Source organism: Heterodontus francisci, chromosome 30, assembly GCF_036365525.1.
Source record: "Heterodontus francisci isolate sHetFra1 chromosome 30, sHetFra1.hap1, whole genome shotgun sequence".
NCBI classification, from domain to species: Eukaryota; Metazoa; Chordata; class Chondrichthyes; order Heterodontiformes; family Heterodontidae; genus Heterodontus; species Heterodontus francisci.
In genome coordinates, this window is record NC_090400.1 from 46213008 (window position 1) to 46234383 (window position 21376).

At 41.5% G+C, this 21376-nt stretch overlaps 1 protein-coding gene across 2 annotated transcripts in view; it reads right to left on the reverse strand.

Moving 5' to 3' along the window:
- Positions 1 to 21376, reverse strand: part of ddx52 (DEAD (Asp-Glu-Ala-Asp) box polypeptide 52) — a 31646-nt gene that overhangs the window by 957 nt on the left and 9313 nt on the right. For both annotated transcript variants that reach the window (XM_068010487.1, XM_068010486.1), the window contains exons 6-14: positions 20737 to 20848; positions 20220 to 20292; positions 14816 to 15019; positions 14008 to 14098; positions 8147 to 8269; positions 7028 to 7178; positions 4866 to 4941; positions 2943 to 3014; positions 903 to 995 (exon numbers count right to left, since the gene is read on the reverse strand). In XM_068010487.1, coding sequence (XP_067866588.1) covers positions 903 to 995; positions 2943 to 3014; positions 4866 to 4941; positions 7028 to 7178; positions 8147 to 8269; positions 14008 to 14098; positions 14816 to 15019; positions 20220 to 20292; positions 20737 to 20848 — 995 coding nt within the window. The remainder of the gene's footprint in view (positions 1 to 902; positions 996 to 2942; positions 3015 to 4865; positions 4942 to 7027; positions 7179 to 8146; positions 8270 to 14007; positions 14099 to 14815; positions 15020 to 20219; positions 20293 to 20736; positions 20849 to 21376) is intronic.

A 21376-nucleotide genomic window follows, 5' to 3' on the forward strand; every position in this document is an offset into this window, starting at 1 on the left:
ATAGCATTGATACACATTCAGCTCTCCAACAGACAGCTGGCATACTGTTTGGACAACAGAGAGTCTAACCTGCCCCATTTAATGTTACATAACTTTAAATTCTGCCATTTGATTTCAAACAATTATTACTGCATCATTTTATTATCCAATATTAAAGTAGACTTTTAGAAATTGAACATAGGTAATCTCAAGCCAGTTTAAAATCAAAAAGGTGCCACCTTTTCAGTCTCTGCTACAGTGGTCATTTTCATACACTATCACTATGCCAGATAACACACTCATCCAACATGGCACTCACCCTCTTGATATTTATAACAAAGAATCTTTTAATTTACAGTAATTTTATCTTCATACTTGAGGCAATAACTCAGAAATAAATTAAACATAGCTTTAGCCAACATTCTGGTGACTGCTTGTTTTTTTTTAAAAATAAGCATTCAAAGCACTCCATTTTTAAAAACATACTTTTTCCTCTCAATCCTGAAAATTCATTTTCAGAGGAGGAATTGTATACATCTCAAAACATAAAAACACAGACATTAGAAGTTGTGAAGTCTTCCAAACATAAAATCTGGCACAAGGCTCACATAAATACATACTCCAAATTCTTTCTTCAAAATGAGTTGATCTGTTGACTAATTTAGTTTCATTTCAGACAACTTAGGTACAACGTTCCCTCTAAGCTGTGCACGAGTGCGAATGGACAGCAACCCAGAAGGTATCGTTCACAAGTTGGCCCCTTTAAGATACTGCGTGTGTGTGGCCAAGGTACCGTGCACTGGAAGAACAGGCTGCACACGACAAAAAAAAAACTAGAGGGGACACTACTTAGAAATACTGTTGTCTAATTTCACACAGTTTAATTCAAACGTAAATACTTGAAATTTAAAACAAAACCTTACTTCCTCCTGGCAGCCTTTTCTAGGAAGTATTTTGGTGTGGTCTTGATATCTGCTCGTTTGATTGGATTTTTGATCAACCTTTTCTTTTGTTTACTGCAATGAAGGTGAGATGGTAGCCATTATTACATCCATAGCATTACTGGATTAAGTTCCAAGGTCAATGCAGAAATTGAAAAAATGCCATGATAAAAGAACATGCACATGTACTAAGAATGGATTAGGTATCCAACACAGGCTACCATACTGAAAGATTCAAACCACCCTTAAATTGTGGCATCAGCAGGATTTAGGTTCAAGTCCATCCTGGAGATTCGTATTCCAATGCTGTTGTTGCAGAAACGCTGCTTTCGAGACACCAAGCTCCTATCTTCCTTTCCTTTGCATTCATTGAATAGGCTCAGCCTCAGTATTCTAGCCAGATTATGCTGAGATAGAGATAAAATGTTCCTAAAACATTTATATTCGACAATGTAAAAGTAGGCATTCTTTTGATGCAATCATCTACATTCTTTAATGGAAGCTCATCCACCACATTTGACAGAATTGTTATTATTCAGAATGACTTTTTGCTGGAGAAGAAACAACAATACCACCTACCATTGATGAAAAAAATTCCTTTGTTAATTCATTCACGGGATGGAAGCATCACTGGCAAGGCCAGCATTTATTGCCCATCTCTAATTGCCCTTGAGAAGTTGGTGGTGAACCACCTTCATGAATACAACTGAGTGGCTTGCTTGGCCTTTTCAGAAGGCAGTTAATCATCAAACACATTGCAGTGGGTCTGGAGTCACATATTGGCCAGACCGGATAAGGATGGGAGATTTCCTCCCCTAGGCAACATTAGTGAACCAGATTGGTTGTTACAACAATTCACTAGTTTCACGGTCACCATTACCGATACAAGCTTTTTATTCCAGATTTATTTAATTAACTGAATTTAAATTCCCAGGTGCCATGGTGGGATTCGAAGCCCTGTCTCCAGATTAATCCAGGCCTCTCATTACTAGTTGAGAAATAAAACCACTATGCTACCATACCCCTTAACGATGAACAAAGAGAACCATAGAAAAGCCAATCATTAACACAGTGCACAAGAAACCACAAAGATCTCCTGAGGATGGCTAATTCAGAAATAGGCTGTGATTTGTGGCCTTTTCTCATCCTGGACAATGGATATTCTACTGTACATGAATGATGAACAAATGAAGGATTAATAGAACTGGAGTACCTTTTATGTTCATTTGTCAATGCTACAATCTTACAACTTGTATCTGTGTATAATTAGGCTTAGAGCACTTATTTCAGTGTTCAAAAAGGTAAACGTTAATCAAATAAATCAGAAGAGTGCTATACATAAAAACAGTACAGTTGAACAGAAGGTAACCCTTTTCTGCAACGGGAAAGAGCAAGGATACAGGATCAATCTACCATCCAAAATCTCAGCCACAACGAATGGAAGGCTGTTACTGTCATACAGGGAAGGAAAGAGAGAGAAGTATTAACCCCAGGCTTCCCTGGCATAATTGCTGACAGCCAGCTCAAAGCAGCATTTTGTAAAGTTAAAATACTGTTGACAAGAACCTTTCTTTAAATTAATGCTCCCATTAAAAGGATTGCTATTAAACTGTGTAATTCTTCCAATGTAGTTAATTAAAATGCTAATTGTCAAATAAGCCATTATGAACAACAGCTGACTCATCACAATGTAGACCTGCTTTGCTATCTCCAATAAAGGGGAGGTGTGTATGTAAAATAATTAATCTTCAAGCATACTACACTAAAAAAAAAAGAGGAGAAGAATTAAAACACAAGTTCAAGGCTGTTGCATTCCCAGGTAAGTCCATATTTGTTTGGAAGAGGCAAGTTATACTTACTGAGCTTTAGAACCAACTGGCTTAACCCAGGTTGCCAGATATCCAACCTTCAATGTTGCAACCTAGCCCAATCACCAAGATCAAATTCCTTTGTCTGAAACAGCCATATACAGCATCTTTAATAGCAGTTAGTGTATCATGTTTTTCAATTATTGGCACTTACCTTTGCAGTTTGTTTATTTGCATCATGTAGTCTGGTACAGGGCAGCCAGCTTGTTTGATAACATTTGCTATACTAATTGAACAGAAAAAAAATTAGTTAAAAAACTACACACTTCTGAAAACTTTCAGCCATAGTCTCACATCAACTATAACTTGCCCTGATATCATTTTTTGGCACAAAGTGTTAGCATCTATCTAGGAAGAACTGTTATGTCCATTGTGCCCTTTGATTCCATCACAGTACAAGACTGATGAACTAAGCATCTAGCAAACAAGTCAGGAACTTCTATTTCTCACACATCAGCCAATAGCTCTTTGCTCTGAATTGTCTGAATGAGATGCGGGCTGATCAGCACTTGCCAAACATTTTTACAAATTAAAACTCAGTTCACTAAGCGTATGTTTGGACTGATGACAGATCCAGCCTCATTCCTTTCAGGTTAAAAGTTAGTTTAGCTACCATTTAGGATTTGCACTGCTCTACACTTTGCATTCTGAGGCAGTATTGCTGTAATGTAAACAATTTCAATACTGGAATGGTGACTAATAAACTGTTTAAATTCACACAAGGGAGAAGAACAGATCACAGCATCCTAACAGTAGCTATCAGCTACTTGCCTGTGTAACATCAAATATGACAACACAGATAAATGAACTTAATACATCTCATTAGTGATTCCTAGAGTGATCAGTTGTGTATTATAATTGGCTTCTGACCAATGAAGTGCGAGAATGTCAAGTGGAATGAGGAAAGTAAGTGCCATATGGACACAGTTTATCCAACAGAAAATAATGATGCATGATCCAAGTGGAAAGGAGACAGTATTTAGGAACATTTCTTGCTTAAAATCAAAAAAAAAACTTACATTGTGACAGCAAATTACTACCTTTTCACCTCCTCAGCTGAGGAACTTAGAAGTGATTTAGTCATAAGAAAATAATGTGTATAGCATGTTAGGATAGTAATTTTCTCTCTAAATTGCTAAAATATAAAAAAGACCTTGGTCTAAACCATTTGCCATGGAGAAGTGAATTATAGAACAACTCGATAACACAGAATTGTTGCACCTATCTGGAAGTCATTTTGGTTCTGAGTGTCAGTTATGGATCAGCACTTCTGACTGCAGCGCATGTCAAAACCTAACAAGTATAAAGGCAATTTTTTTAACAGTTTTTTTTATTTTACAAAGTTAGTGATACTCTTTCACCTCTGTCATTTTATATAGGCTTTTAGTTTTAAAAGGATCTTTTGAAACTACCCGAATGAAACACTGCGCCTTTGGGATAAGAGCCCAAGCTTTTACAAAAATTTATTGCAAAATGGCTGATCTTTATTGTTTCTCTGAGGGAAAACAGTTCACTGGAGCAAAACTGACATTGCCTCTTTCTAATAATGGTTGTCACTTTTTAGATGTCAAACCAGAAAAAGCAAGAAGCCTCTGTATTCTCATTATATGAAATAGATTGTTAGAACGTGTAGCACTTGCACAATGTGAGCAATATTTCAATAGCCAGTCAGTGAGCACTAACAATATACAAAAAGAACATTTTAATCACAGTAAGGGACAGCTCAATTATGGTTTTCACAATGCACTTGCTCTGCCTCAAAAAAATGGAATCCATATATATGCATGCACACCAAACATTATTTTATTTCCTATCCCACAAAAGTGCCCCTATTAAAAGAAACACAGGTGTGCAATTCCTTCCCTAACAGCACTGTGGGAGTATCTACACAAAGACTGCAGCAGTTCAAGGTGGCGGCTCACCATCACCTTCTCAAGGGCAATTACGGATGGGCAATAAATGCAAGCGTTGCCAGCAATGCCCATGTGCCATGAATGAACAATAAAAAAAAGTGGATTAGCTTTACTCAAGATAATAGGGAACCTCTAACTTTCTGTACACCCATGTTCAAACTGACCTCCGTAAAAGTGGTTTATCATCTTCTGTGAAAAATGTAATAGCCTTTCCTTGATGACCAGCTCTTCCAGTACGCCCTAGTTACAAAAATACACTCGTCAGCAAAACTCAAGTAATGGTCACATCACATAGAAACTATGCTGCTTGTAAAGGCAGAATGAATTATTAATCTGCTTTTCTCGCTCATAGTCAAGCTCTTCATTCCCTCTCAGCTAAGGCATTCTCACCTCCTAGTTGGAGGTCATAATTTCAGCTGACATTTTACTACAGAATCAAAGGGATGCTACATCATCAGATGCTCTTGCCTTTGGATGAGAGGTCGCATCTGCCTTTTCTGATACACTATTCTGTTACACATTTATTCAAAGACAATCAGGACGTTCTCCTGGTGTTCTAATCAACATTTCACCTGCAACCGATACCACCAAAAACCATTCACCTAACTGTTGTTAGTAGGATATTGTTGGTGCAGAATGGCTGCAGCATTTTCCTAAATATCCCTGCACTTCAAAAAGTATTAAATTGAGTGAAGCAGTTTTGACATGTTTGAATAATATATGAGCATTATTAGGGAGAAATGTCACAACAGTGTTTCAAAGGCTTACCTCACCAGAAATTATAATATTTTAACAAAATCAGCTTCCTGTTCCTTTATCATTAAAAAACACTCTCTGCACTAACACGATTAGTATACTAGCATTAGTATGCTCATGCTATCAAAGAGATGACATCCATATTTCAAGATGACAGACAATAGATGTAATAAGAATTCTGACTTATGTAAGAAAATACATTTCCCCATCAATATGCTCCCCTTCTGCTCTCTGCTACTTTGCCCAAGTGACCAGTCTTCCGGAGCCGCCTAGACAGTGAGTGTTGACTTAGCAGCTGAGTCTGATGCTGTCCACACGGGCAATTCCAGCATGGGTCGCTGGGCAGCAATCAGAAATGGGAATCTTAGCTGATTATTCCACTCACTCAGCAGGGGCAAAGAGGCCACTTCTATTGCTGTCCCAGCTAAGCTGAGCTAACAGAGCACAAAGTGTGGGGAAACTGAGAAACAAGGCTGAACCCAGAATCTTCTCATCTGCATGGCTTTACAACTGGCACTGCAAGCTAATCCCTAACATTTAGCCATCATGCAAGCTGATTATTACAATTTTAATAGAAGCAAAATTTACAGGAGTCACTTATTTTCTGTCAGTGCTTAATTACAGCTTATAATTTGGTTGAAGCAATTTTTCTTCTCTCTCACATAGCTTTCATAGAATCATAGGGGTCAGTGCTTGAGGTTCTGCTGTGCACACAGCATCATAAGATTGTGCAACAAGAAGCCTAGTTTCAAAACCATTGTGGTTCTGCATCACTTTGTGCCATAATTAATTATGAGTAACAGGCTGCAGTTCAATATGTGGATTCAGATGATGCTAACAGGCAGAGGGGTTGAACAAAAAGAAAAAGCAATAGCCAGTTTCTAGGAACATTCCCTTAGGGATCAGGCACTGAGTTCTGCTTGATGGCTTCTGCACACCTGGGACCAGATTACTCACTTATTCCCTCAGGTATAGGTGAGCAAGGCCAATTTCCAAAATAATGCAATTTTGCCTTCCCCCAAATTAGAAGATGGCCATATTTGCCACAATTACTGGATTAAACACTGGACAAAATAAATCCAACACATGAGAGTTGGCCGAACTTTCTGAAAAGCCAATTGTTATTGTGCACAAAGTACAGTAAATTTCAGGAGGCTTCGCCAGCCTGTCCATCAAATTAATCCATTAACAATTATATCTTAAAAATGAAGAGTTACATGTTGTACATTGCGTACATTGGGGGATTTAACAAGTAAATTTAGAACTCAGAACTACACCCGTTTTTTCCTAGAGACCATGCCCATTTGGGGGGGTGGCTGTTGGTGAAAGGCACTAGATCTGCTGCAGTATAAACATTTACAACATTTTTGCATATTAAATGAAGCTATATATAAAACTTTGTTGCCTCTCCAAAGAGCACATACTCCTGTGTCTAGGAACTTTGTTCAGGTTGCTGCAAGACATAATGCATCTTTGCAAAGTCCAACATATCTAACAGTGCTATCGAGAGTATTTTCTTTTTTATAAACAATTGAAATTTCACTAGTGATATAACTGTATACATACCTACCTATTCTATGAATGTACTCAACAGCACTAGTTGGAAAGTCGTAGTTGATGACTAGATTCACTCCTTTAAAATCAATACCTCGAGCCATGAGTGCAGTGCAAATAAGGACCCAAATTTTTCCCGCTCTGAAGCTGCACACTACATTATCTCTCTGTGGGGAAAGTTGGGGGAGGGGGGGTGGAAAATACAAACATTCAATTTCTGTGAAGCCTACAAACATACACAAAGTAAAAACAGACTTTAATTCAAAGCTCCAGTTTCTGGGTCCATAGCAGATCCAACTATGATTTGAAAACAAAATGAAAACAACAGCTTGCTCGAATAAATTTTTTTTTTTAAAGTTAGGAGGTACATTATAAAAAACTTCAAGCCAGAAAATACAAGGTATTGACTTGAACTGTAAGCACAGTAAGTCATCCAGTATCTCAACAAGTGGCTCTTTGTGTCAGCCTTGATAGTGAGTGAAGAGCTATTTCACCACAGTGAGTTTCATAATCAAGGTCAATTCTTTCCTGATCGACAAAGAGACAGTTTCCAACCAAAAGAGATCATGGGAGGCCTGCCGATTTTCTTCCCTGCCCCAGCCTGAGGACACTGCTGCCAAATCCAGCCCTCCTGCCACTGCTCCAGCTGAGCTTGGCCAATTCAGAACTGATCACTGCCAGAGATCAGCCTGTTGTCTGGCTCTGTATCAATCATGTGAAAACCAGAACAAGAGGGTATTGTCTTAAAAATTAGAGCTACGCTATTTAGGATTGTAATCATCACTGAGAAAATACTAACACTCGTCTCCATATGTATAGTGGTCTATTCACAAAACATCCCAGAGCGGGCGAGACAGCCCTACGCTGTCCCCACTCCATGTCCAATTGAGCCTGAAGCATGTTAAATTATTGCACAAATATGCACAGTTAGGTTGTCGATATACCCTCCTCTAAACTGTGTTCAGAATATATAACAGCACTGTATCAGTGTATAAAATATTAATTATAATTTTTCTTTGAATTAATGGATTATTAATTGCTAAATATGTCATTTTTCCTGTTTCAACTGTTAACCTATTAGTTTGCTATGTTTGGTTTCTTCAAACAAAATGTGTGAAAATAAAAGTCATTATACCTGCTGCTGTGTTCTTTCTGCATGGATAACCTCAACGTTAATGCCCTCATAGATCAACTCATGAAAGAGTTCCTTTGCTCTTTCAATAGATTGAACAAAAACTAGCACTGGAGGTGAAAAACCCTTGAAGGAAAAAAGTTAAGTACATTACACAGACTGATGCAAATGAAACAAGTCACACTACTACAATCTCAAGCTGTTCCTATCACCAAGAGAATTCTCACACAATACTGAGAATGCCACATGTTGGTATCCAAATAAATCATGAGATTTATAAAACATTTTACCACACCAAAAATGAACATTCAACGTGGATTAAGGAGCATGGGTGCTCACAGGACCAAACAGCATTGAATCACTTGGCTTTCCTGTTGCAAACACATGCAGGCACCAACAGTCATTTTTAATCAAACATGTAACACTAGACAACACATACGAATTACATACATCACTGCCTGAGATCAGCTAGTGAAAGTTTCTCTTTATGATGAAGCATGACATTCCACCCACCTTGCATAACAACTATATCTGTAAGTGCTAGAAGAGAAACAGGCTTACATATTTCATCAGGTTGACAGTAAACAGAAGTGAGAATGGCTGCATGATGAGGACACTCATTGGTTCTCCAACACGCAACATCTGGAAATAGGAGTTGCTAAGTCATGCCTCAATCATATCCCAAATTTCGCTTGAGGGAGGGATGGAAGAGAGAAAGCAATAGGGGAAGAGGCATCAACAAAAGTCTGGCAGCATGTTCCCTACCACATGATGGGCCGAATGGCTTCCTCCTGTGCTGTAACCATTCTATTCTATTCAATTTTACCTGCCATTTTCAACAGAATATTATGCAGTGCCAGAAACATAAATAAAAGGCAAATTACTGATGGTCTTAAAAAGATTACCAGATTTTAAAAGAATACAGTATTGAAAAGTGAAAACCATCAGTGTTATAGATTGGTGCCACATAGTGGAAGCCTGAGGAAACTACACTGCATATACAGCTGAGGTTTCTTTACTTGGGATACTCAATATAGTCAGTCTCTAATTAGGACTGAGCAATTTCAAATCAGAACAATTTGCCCAGATATTTCGCGCGGGGGCTCATTTCAATAGTGGGGGCGGCCTCCACGTCCCTGGCAGCATTGCATGAAATGACCACAATTGATTTCACGAATACTCGAACATCCCCTCCCAACCTTCTAACATCTGGCCTCGAACCCCTTCCCACCATTCACACAACCAACTAAATCTATTTTCCCCGCTTCCCCACCCCTCCCACCCTGAAATTTTTATTACTCCGCCATCTCTACCAGGTACTTGCCTCCGTGTGGAATTCCGAAGGAGCGCAAAAACCGAATGGAGGCCACAAAATCTGCGTGGAACGGCAGGTAAGTTACTTTGCATATATTTAGTGGTCATCTGCATATGGAGATGAAGGGCCTGCCGCCAGGCGGCGGGGGTGGGGGCCGCACTAAGGTCTCCCCGCTGCCGGTAATATGTGGCGGGCCCTTCTCGCGTCGTGGGTCGAGGCGGGCCACTCCCTGAAGCATTTTACCGGCCTCCGCACAGTGAACCGTGGCATCGAGGGGCCGGTAAAATTCAGCCCTTGATCTTTTCATTGAGAACTGTTGGTGAGACATTGGCCGTCTCAATTTCTCTGCTCCCCTCACTCTAACTTGTCTTCCTCTGAACCTGCTACTCTCCGTTCTCTCAGGTCTAACCCTGACATTATGATCAAACCTGCAGAAAAGGAAGGTGCTGTTGTTGTCTGACTTACAGTCCTCTACCTTGCAGAGGCTGAGTGCCAACTCTCAGACACTTCTTCCTGCCTCCCCCTGGACCATGACCCCACCACCGAACATCAAGCTACTGTCCACAGGACTGTCACTGACCTCCTGAGATCTTCCCTCGACAGCTTCCAACTCATAGTCCCACAACCACGGATAGTCCACTTCTACCTCCTTCCCAAAATCCACAAACAGGACTATCCAGGCAGACACATGGTTTCGGTATGTTCCCGCCCCACTGAACTTATTTCTTCCTATCTTGATTCTATCTTTTCTCCGCTGGTCCAATCTCTTCCTACCTACATAGTAGTGGGAAGTTGTGTGTGGAATCAGAGGAGATAGGGGAAGTGTTAAATGAATATTTTGCGTCAGTATTTACAGTAGAGAAAGAAAATGTTGTTGAGAATACTGAGATTCAGGCTACCAGGCTAGATGGGATTGAGGTTCACAAGGAGGAGGTGTTAGCAATTTTGGAAAGTGTGAAAATAGATAAGTCCCCTGGGCCAGATGGGGTTTATCCTAGGATTCTCTGGGAAGCTAGGGAGGAGATTGCAGAGCCTTTGTCCTTGATCTTTATGTCGTCATTGTCGACAGGTATAGTGCCGGAAGACTGGAGGATAGCAAATGTTGTCCCCTTGTTCAAGAAGGGGAGTAGAGACAGCCCTGGTAATTATAGACCTGTGAGCCTTACTTCGGTTGTGGGTAAAATGTTGGAAAAGGTTATAAGAGACAGGATTTATAATCATCTTGAAAAGAATAAGTTCATTAGAGATAGTCAGCACGGTTTTGTGACGGGTAGGTCGTGCCTCACAAACCTTATTGAGTTTTTCGAGAAGGTGACCAAACAGGTGGATGAGGGTAAAGCAGTGGATGTGGTGTATATGGATTTCAGTAAGGCGTTTGATAAGGTTCCCCACGGTAGGCTATTGCAGAAAATACGGAAGTATGGGGTTGAAGGTGATTTAGAGCTTTGGATCAGAAATTGGCTAGCTGAAAGAAGACAGAGGGTGGTGGTTGATGGCAAATGTTCATCCTGGAGTTTAGTTACTAGTGGTGTACCGCAAGGATCTGTTTTGGGGCCACTGCTGTTTGTCATTTTTATAAATGACCTGGAAGAGGGTGTAGAAGGGTGGGTTAGTAAATTTGCAGATGACACTAAGGTCGGTGGAGTTGTGGATAGTGCCGAAGGATGTTGTTGGGTACAGAGGGACATAGATAGGCTGCAGAGCTGGGCTGAGAGATGGCAAATGGAGTTTAATGCGGAAAAGTGTGAGGTGATTCACTTTGGAAGGAGTAACAGGAATGCAGAGTACTGGGCTAATGGGAAGATTCTTGGTAGTGTAGATGAACAGAGAGATCTTGGTGTCCAGGTGCATAAATCCCTGAAGGTTGCTAACCAGGTTAATAGGGCTGTTAAGAAGGCATATGGTGTGTTAGCTTTTATTAGTAGGGGGATCGAGTTTCGGAGCCACAAGGTCATGCTGCAGCTGTACAAAACTCTGGTGAGACCGCACCTGGAGTATTGCGTGCAGTTCTGGTCACCGCATTATAGGAAGGATGTGGAAGCTATGGAAAGGGTGCAGAGGAGATTTACTAGGATGTTGCCTGGTATGGAGGGAAGGTCTTACGAGGAAAGGCTGAGGGACTTGAGGTTGTTTTCGTTGGAGAGGAGGAGGAGGAGAGGTGACTTAATAGAGACATATAAGATAATCAGAGGGTTAGATAGGGTGGATAGTGAGACTCTTTTTCCTCGGATGGTGATGGCAAACACGAGGGAACATAGCTTCAAGTTGAGGGGTGATAGATATAGGACAGATGTGAGAGGTAGTTTCTTTACTCAGAGAGTAGTAAGGGCGTGGAACGCCCTGCCTGCAGTAGTAGTAGATTCGCCAACTTTAAGGGCATTTAAGTGGTCATTGGATAGATATATGGATGAAAATGGAATAGTGTAGGTCAGATGGTTTCACAGGTCGGCGCAACATCGAGGGCCGAAGGGCCTGTACTGCGCTGTAATGTTCTAATTCTAAAAAACATCCATGACTCTTCTGATACCCTACGTTATTTTGACAATTTCAAGTTTCCTCTTCACCATGGACATCCAATCTCTCTACACCTCCATCCCCCACCAGGACAGTATGAGGGCTCTCCGCTTCTTCCTTGAACAGAGGCCCAACCAGTCCCCATCCACCAACACCCTCCTTCGCCTGGCTGAACGTTCTCACACTGAACAACTTCTCCTTCAACTCCACTCACTTCCTTCAAGTAAAAGGTGTTGCTATGGGTAACCTCATGGGTCCTAGTTATGCCTGTCTTTATGTGGGATATGTCAAACATTCCTTGTTCCAGTCCTACTCAGGCCCCCTCCCCCAACTCTTTTTCCGGTACTTTGATGACTGCATTGGTGCCATTTCCTGCTCCCACTCCGAACTGGAAAACTTTAGCAACTTTGCTTCCAATTTCCACCCTTCTCTCACCTTTACATGGTCCATCTCCGACACTTCCCTTCCCTGACTTCTGTGTCTCCATCTCTGGGGATAGGCTGTCTACTAATATTCGTTAAAAGCCCACCGACTCCCACAGCTACCTTGACTACACTTCTTCATATCCTGACTCCTGTAAGGACTCCATTCCATTCTCCCAGTTTCTCAGTCTCCGACGCATCTGCTCTGATGATGCAACCTTCCACAACAGTGCCTCCTTTATCCTCAACCGAGGATTCTCCCCCACTGCGGTTGACAGGGCCCTCAACCATGTTTGGCCCATTTCCCACACTTCTGCCCTCAAGCCTTTCTCTCTCCCCCAGAACCGCGACAGTGTTCCCCTTGTCCTCACTTTCCACCCACCAGCCTCCACATCCAAAGGATCATCCTCCGCCATTTCCACCACCTCCAGCGTGATGCCACCAAATGCATTTTCCCCTCACCTCCCATCAGTATTCCGAACGGATCGTTCCCTCTGCGACACCCAGGTCCACTCATGCAGTACTCCCGACACCTCGTCCCCTTCCCACGGCACCTTCCCATGCAATCACAGGAGGTCTTATACCTGTCCTTTTACCTCCTCTCTCCTCACTATCCAAGGCACCAAACACTCCTTTCAGGTGAAGCAGCGATTTACCTGTATTTATTTCAATTTAGTATATCGTATTCGCTGCTCACAATGCAATCTCTACATTGGGGAGACCAAATGCAGATTGGGTGACCGCTTTGCTGAATACCTCCGCTCAGTCCGAAAACATGACCCCGAGCTTCTGGTTGCTCCTGTGTTCCAGTGAACATCAACGCAAGCTCGAGAAGCAGCAACTGATCTTTCGACGAGACACTCTACAGCCTTGCGGACTGAACATTGAGTTCAATAACTTCAGAGCATGACTGGCCTTTTTCCAATATTTTATTTTTTAACTATGTGCCTGCTTTTCATGCAGTCAGAACTGCTCATTATTCCGCTATTAACAGTCTCTCTGGACTAATGCTTTATTTTTCACCACAAGCATTAACACACGCTTTGCCTTTGCCCCAGGACAGCGTTGTTATTTAATCACCTTCTGCCCTATCAAACACCTTCCCCTTTTTTCTCTCCCCCACCCCCTCCCCTTCACTTGCTTAAAACCTAATTCTTTTCTACCCTTTGCCAGTTCTGATGAAAGGTCACAGACCTGAAACGTTAACTTTGTTGCTCTCTCCACAGATGCTGCAAGACCTGCTGAGTATTTCCAGCAAATGTTTGTTTCAGATTTCCAGCATCTGCAGTATTTTGCTTTTATCTTAATCCTAGATACTGATCTTAGTATCCACCATTTAAAAAGTTCACTGCCACCCAGGGCTCAACTTTTCAATGGCTTTGCAATGCCAGGACTGAAAAGGATGCTAACTCTGCTCAACCCAACAGTCGCTTATATCATAGCATATGTCATTCAAGTGGGTCCATCTTGACCAGGACTCTCGCAGGAAGCTTTTTGACTACTTGAATAGAAATATTTCCACTTAGGTAGAAGATACTTTAAACAATTTTTGAACAGACAAATGAAATAGTCGTTCTGGTCATATGCATGTAATTATCTAATTCATTTTGTACCTTTTTAGTCAGGTCTCTCATTGCCAGCAGTTTCCCAGTTTCAGTACCCACAAAAACTAACTCCTGCTCCACAGTTTCCACAGCAGAGTTCCTACAAGAAAAATTAAAAACTACAGCACATGTTTTAACCAGAATAGTCCAATCATTGCTCTTTATGAAGATATGAGTAAACCAATACAGGCAGCCCAAACAAAAGGCTTAAATATTTTTGCAACAAAAGAAGTCTAATAAATGTAAAGTTTGTGTTGTCTTTCCACTTATAATTTATGCGCAAATTGCGATGGAAACATAGTTGCGGTTAGATTAAGGGCGTACATGTGTTGCTAGATCAGTATTAGTAGACAGGAAATTCTGTTAAAAGATAAAGGTCAACTGAACAAATTGTTTGAAAAATCCCTGACCCTCACCCCATATGGGAGAGATGCGAAATTTTCCAATGGCTGAGGTGGTTTCTCAAAATGGAATTACAATTTTTGTGCAACACTTTTAACTTTTACTCAAATTAGAGCACATTATATGTAATCATATTGATGCAATATACTGAACATGTACAAAAAAAATCAGCTGTGATCATATACCCATTTTGATGCCCATCTTCTCTGTTCATATATCCAGCCAATGTTTAGACATTTCAATGCAAATGGACCTTGCAAACTTGTATCAAAATTACTTTAGTTACAATTTAGCATTTGAAGAAAACTGATCTTTGTTCCTTGTATAAAATATAAAAAATGGTATAAAAAGTAGCTTTAAACATATCACAGTAAAAGTAGGTTAATATTCAGTAACATTAGCATAGATGTCTCACCTTGTACCAATCGACACTGACACCACATTGTCCAAGTTCAGTTTGCACCATTGCTCAACGTCAAATGCAAATGTGGCACTGAACATAGCTCGCCGCACATTGTGAGATGTACATGCCAGGAAGATGGTGGCTAACTGATCTCGGAATCCAGATTTACCATCTTCAAACAACTTATCTGATTCATCAACAACCAACCATTCCACCCTGAAATTAATTTAAATAAAAACAACACTTTAATTTGCCATATTAAAGGTTACAATGCTGATACCTACACATCCTAAATATTGCCTCAAACCTTTTGAGCTTTGAGTTGGGTAATATTCTTGTCACTCTGCAAGGATCAACCTACAGCCAGATTCCATTTCTCACGACACAGGCAGAACATGAAAGACTCATCATATCTGCTATTGTGGTTGATCTGGAGGAAGCTAGGACTGGATGTATTGGGGCGCTCTAGATTTCTGCATGCAGTCTCTATAACATACATCGTAGTGTATAATGCATACACTATATATCCACTTACTTTTAAATGAATGCACCATTCCTTTGAAGCATCAATCTTGCAATGTCGATTAGGGAACAATACTCAGCTTTTCCCCTACATTAACAGTACCAATTCAAATAACTGAATTCCTCAGTTAAACTGCTCTGATGACTCACTATAACAGTACTGATCAGACACAAAGAAAAAAGGCAAAGCTAAAATTTAATGCTTCTGAAAAAAAGTAAAGTGCAAAGTTCAAATGTGTATTTGTTTATTATACAGTGTTATTTTCTGGTACTGGACTGCAGACCACTACTGGATAAACCTGGGGAGTGGTTATGTCACAATTGCTGATCCTTGAGTGAAGGCCTTGCAATACAGTTACATGAAGTATCTCAGCTTATGCCCACAGCATTAGCTAATAAAATGGGGGCGGAGGTGGGGGGGGGGGGGGGTTAATATGAAGTGAAAATGCCCTACCAACTCCACAGCTCAATATAAAAGCAATACCCCATGAAAGTGATTTTTCCAAGCTTCACTTGTGCAATTTTACTTGCCAGTGGAACCCCTCAATTAGTTTCCTAATCCTGTAATCACTGTCAGGTAACTTTTTTATTTACAAAGCACAAGCTTACATTTTACCAGCACATTTACATTCAATACCTAACCCCTCATTGTCAATAAACTTTGATGCAATACAATAAAATCTTTCCAAAAGAAAACACTGCTTGCAATAGACAACTCTGTAAACATGACAAAATGTCAAGAGTTATTTGATTCTAGTATACTCTTAACTTTCTGTTAAAACACTGGTAGTGCAAAAAAACACAAGAGCAACTTTATGTTTAAAATATTGAGTTGGACATCTAACAAGTAAATGAAAGGTCAGCATCTCACTGATGTGCATAAAATATACAAACTGATTTCATTTGAAAAATCTAATTTCAACAAATACTCAATAGCAAATGAGGCTGAGGGAGATTTCTAGACCACATGCAAATGTTTTATGAATAGAATACGATGGTTCTGTCTCAGCCCTCGATTTAACGTATCGTGCTATATTAAGCTAACAGATTTACTTCATTTAACATTCAGGGATTTCAGAAATAAAAACAAAGTGCTTGAAATATTCAGCAGGTCTGGCAGCATCTGTGGAGAGAGAAACAGAGATAATGTTTCAGGTCGATGACTTTTCATCAGTTCTGACGCACTCTTACTGCATCTGCAGTACTTTTTTTATTCAGGGATTTCACCCTCATTCTGCAAATGTTCTCCCCTTCCACTCTCTTGAAAAAGACTGACTGCCTAGATATGGTTCCACAGAGACCCATCTGTGCCTCTTGTGAGAATCTGGATTGAGAGTATCGGCAGAATATTCAACCATGGGATTCACAGCCAAACCCAATCACATCATCACCCAACATCCAAAAACACACTTTGCAGCAAGCAATCAGAAGCAGATATAATTACCAATTTTTCCTCCTCTTGTCAAGAGTCACCGAGGCCAACTATAGCATTTCTATTGCCATTGCAAGTGATGTCAGCCATCTCAATAGCCCAGAAATTAAACTTGGACTCTTCTGGTCTATATGATTCAGCTACATTCTGTCTTACTAACTGAGGAATATTACGGATTTTCCATTTAAAATATTTCCCGTAACAATTGGGGAGGTGGTGGCGTAGTGGTAATGTCACTCGAACTAGCAATCCATAGACACAGACTAATGCTGAGGACATGGGTTCAAATCCCACCATGGCAGCCGGTGGAATTTAAATTCAATTAATAAATCTGGAATTAAAAAATAGCGAGTCTCAGTAATCGTGATGACGAAACCACTGTTGACTGTTGTAAAAACCCATCTGGTTCACTAATGTCCTTTAGGGAAGGAAATCTGTCGTCCAAACCTGGTCTGGCCTACAGGCGACCACTAGAGAAAAGTCTAAAAGGAATGAAACCGAACGGACCACCCGGCATTGACTTCGGCACCGGAAACAACAATGGCAAACCCAGTCCTGTTAACCCTTCAAAGTCCTCCTTACTAACATCTGGGAGTTTGTCCCAAAATTGGGAGAGCTGTCCCACAGATTAGTCAAGCAGGAGCCTGACATAGTCATACTCATGGAATCATATCTTACAGACAATGTCCCTGATGCCACTACCAACCAGAGGTGGCAGCACAGTGGTATACAGTCAGGAACGAGTTGCCCTGGGAGTCCTCAACACTGATTCAAACATGGGCACGGAAACCTCCTGCTAATTACCACCTACCGCCTCAGCTGATGAATCAGTACTCCTCCATGTTGAACACCACTTGGAAGAAACACTGAAGGTGTCAAGGGCACAGAATGTACTCTGGGTGGGGACTTCAATGTCCATCACCAAGAGTGGCTCGGTAGCACCACTACTGACCGAGCTGGCCAAATCCTAAAGGACATAGCTGCATAGTCTGCGGCAGATGGTGAGGGAGCCAACAAGAGGGAAAAACCTACTTGACCTCGTCCTCATCAATCTACCTGTTGCAGATGCATCTGTCCATGACAATATGGTAGGAGTGACCACTGCACAGTCCTTCTAGAGACAAAGTCCCGTCTTCACATTGAGGATACCCTCCATCGTGTTGTGTAGCAACACCACCGCGCTAAATGGGATAGATGTCAAACAGATCTGGCAACTCAAAACTGGACATTCCTGAGGCATTGTGAGCCATCAGCAGCAGCAGAATTGTATACAACCACAATCTGTAATCTCATGGCCTCTACCATTATCTCTACCATTATCAAGCCAGGGGCTCAACCCTGGTTCAATGAAGAGTACAGGAGGGCATGCCAGAAGCTGTAGTAGGCTTACCTAAAAATTAGGTGTCAACCTGGTGAAGCGACAACACAGGACGACATGCATGCCAAACAACGGAAGCAGCATGCTATAGACAGAGCAAAGCAATTCCACAACTAATGCATCAGGTCTAAGCTCTGCAGTCCTGCCACATCCAGTCACAAATGATGGTGGACAAATAAACAACTAATGGGAGGAGACCCCACAAATATCTCCATCCTCAATGATGGTGGAGCTCAGCACATCAGTGCAAAAGACAAAGAATTTGCAGCCACCTTCAGCCAGAAGTGCCGAGTGGATGACCCATCGCGGCCTCCTCCTGAGGTCCCCAGCATCATAGATGCCAGTCATCAGCCAATTCGATTAACTCCATGTGTTATCCAGAAAAGGCTGATGGCGCTGGATACTGCAACTGCTATATGCTCTGGACCTGGCTGCACCCCTAACAAAGCTGTTCCAGTACAGCTACAACATTGGCATCTGTCCGACAATGTGGAAAATTGCCCAAGTACATCCTATTCTCAAAAAACAGAACAAATCCAACCTGGCCAATTATCGTCCCATCAGTCTACTCTCGATCAGCAAAGTGATGGATAGTCCGGTCAACAGTGCTATCAAGCGGCACTTGCTCAGCAATAACCTGCTCACTGACGCTCAGTTTGGGTTCTGCCAGGGCCACTCAGCTCCTGACCTCATTACCAGCTTGGTCCGAACATGGACAAAAGAGCTGAATTCAAGAGGTGAGGTGAAAGTGACTGCCCTTTATATCAAGGCAGCATTTGACCGAGTGTGGCATCAAGGAGCCTGAGCAAAACTGGAGTCATTGGGAATCGGGGGAAAGCTCTCCGCTTGTTGGAGTCATACCTAGCACAAAGGAAGATGGTTGTGGTTTTTGGAGGTCAATCATCTCAGTCCCAGGACATCACTGCAGGAGTTCCTCAGGGTAGTGTCCGAGGCCCAACCATCTTCAGCTGCTTCATCGATGACCTTCCCTCCATCGTAAGGTCAGAAGTGGGGATGTTCACTGATGATTGCACAACATTCAGCACCATTCGCGACTCCTCAGATACTAAAGTAGTCCGTGTCCATATGCAGCAAGACTTGGATAACATTCAGACTTGGACTGATAAGTGGCAAGTTACATTCGCACCACATAATTGCCAGGCAATGACCATCTCCAACAACAGAGAATCCAACAATCTCCCCTTGACATTCAATGGCATTACCATCGCTGAATCCCCCACTATCAACATCCTGGTGTTCACCATTGACCAGAAGCTGAACTGGACCAGCCATATAGGTACTGTATCTACAAGAGCAGGTCAGAGGCTGGGAATTCTGCAGCAAGTAACTCACCCTTTGACACCCCCAAAGCCAGTCCACCATCTACAAGGCACAAGTCTGGAGTGTGATGGAATACTCTCCACTTGCCTGGATGAGCGCAGCTTCAACAACACTCAAGAAGCTCAAAGCCATCCAGAACAAAGTAGCCTGTTTGAATGGCACCCCATCCACCACTTTCAACATTCACTCCCTCCACCAACACACAGTAGCACCAGTGTGTACCATCTACAAGATGCACTGCAGCAACTTACCAAGGCTCCTTCAACAGCACCTTACAAACATATAACTTCTACCACCTAGAAGGTCAAGTGCAGTTGATGCATGGGAACACCACCACCTGCAAGTTCCTCTCCAAGCCACATATCATCCTGACTTGGAATTATATCGCCATTGGGTCAAAATCATGGAACTCCCTTCCTAACAGTACTGCATGTGTACATACACCACATGGACTGCAGCAATTCAAGAAGGCGCCTCACGACCTTCTCAAGGGCAATTAGTGATGGGCAATAAATGCCGGCCTAGCCAACGACGCCCACATCCCATGAAAGAATAAAAAAATTGCAGCTGTTATAAATCAATTTCACGGTATTCATACATGGCAAGATGTAATCCACATAAATTAATAACCTGCTTTCCACCAGATGGTCATGTTTAGGGCCCCATAAGGCATAAACAGAAGTCAAAGTACTGCATCAACTATGGCTTTCATGTAACATTTCTGAAAAAGATTGTATCGATACCTGCTGAGGTCCAGAGCTGGGGGATCCTGTTTTAACAAATAAATCAGTCTGTTTGGAGTAGTCACCAAAATATCTGGAGACAAGAGAAAAACATTTCAACTACTGTGGTTGTTAATATCAGGTACTTGAGAAAACTGAGCCATTATATTGTTGACATTTAGAAATAGGATCACCTCCATTCACAAAAAAACATCCTCACCTTTTAGGTTCCATATGGTTTCTGCCCACTACCATTCTTTCTCCATCAATAGAGAGTGAAATGCTTTAAACTGCAGACCTCTTCATAGTTACAAATGCCACCTGATCAAGATGGCCAAGTCTGCTTCAATAAGCTTGAACTTTTTTTCCAGCAAATTTGTCCTCTGCCTAGGTGCAAATCTCCTTCTAGCAACCATGTCATCACTCAAGGTTGAGGCTCAAGGGTTCCAATTAGGGCTCAGTCCTGATCTTAGGCCAATCTCTTCAAAGCCAATTTAAATCATTTTATTTTCACTTGGAAATATGCAAAATCACTCACCAAATTTATTTGATGTCTTAGGGCCAAATTTTTTGGCAGCCACAGCTGCTTTGTTGATCATGTGAATTCTGAACCCAACACCTTCAGAGAGTTTTACTAGCTCTCGATGAGTCTGGAAATAGAGGAACAGTCAGATTAACTTAAGTTCAATGAGAATACTTGAGAGTATAGGCATTTATCTTGTTCTTCCTGCAATTTGTTTGGAAAAATATTTTACGAAAAACAGAAAAGTTCCGACCAATAACCTCCTCATGGATATACAGATTAGTATTTCAGATGACTAGGAAATATACATACAATAACTTATATTTACATAGCAACTTTAAAGCTGTAAAATTTCCCAAGGCACTTCACAGAAGCCTTACCAGACCAAAAAGCTTGTGCAAAGAGGTAGGCTTTAAGGAGTATCTTAAAGGAAGGGAGAAAGGTGGAAAGGGTTGTGCAGGAACTGCATAGCTTAGGGCCTAGACAGCTGAGGGCACAACCACCAATACAGTGAAATCAGGGAAGCACAAGAGGCCAGAATTTATATACATCTCGGAGGGTTGTAGGAGGTTACAGAGGTAAGGAAGGGACAAGGCCATGGAGGTATTTGAAACACAGGATGAGCATTTTAAATTCGAGGTGCTATCTTAATTTT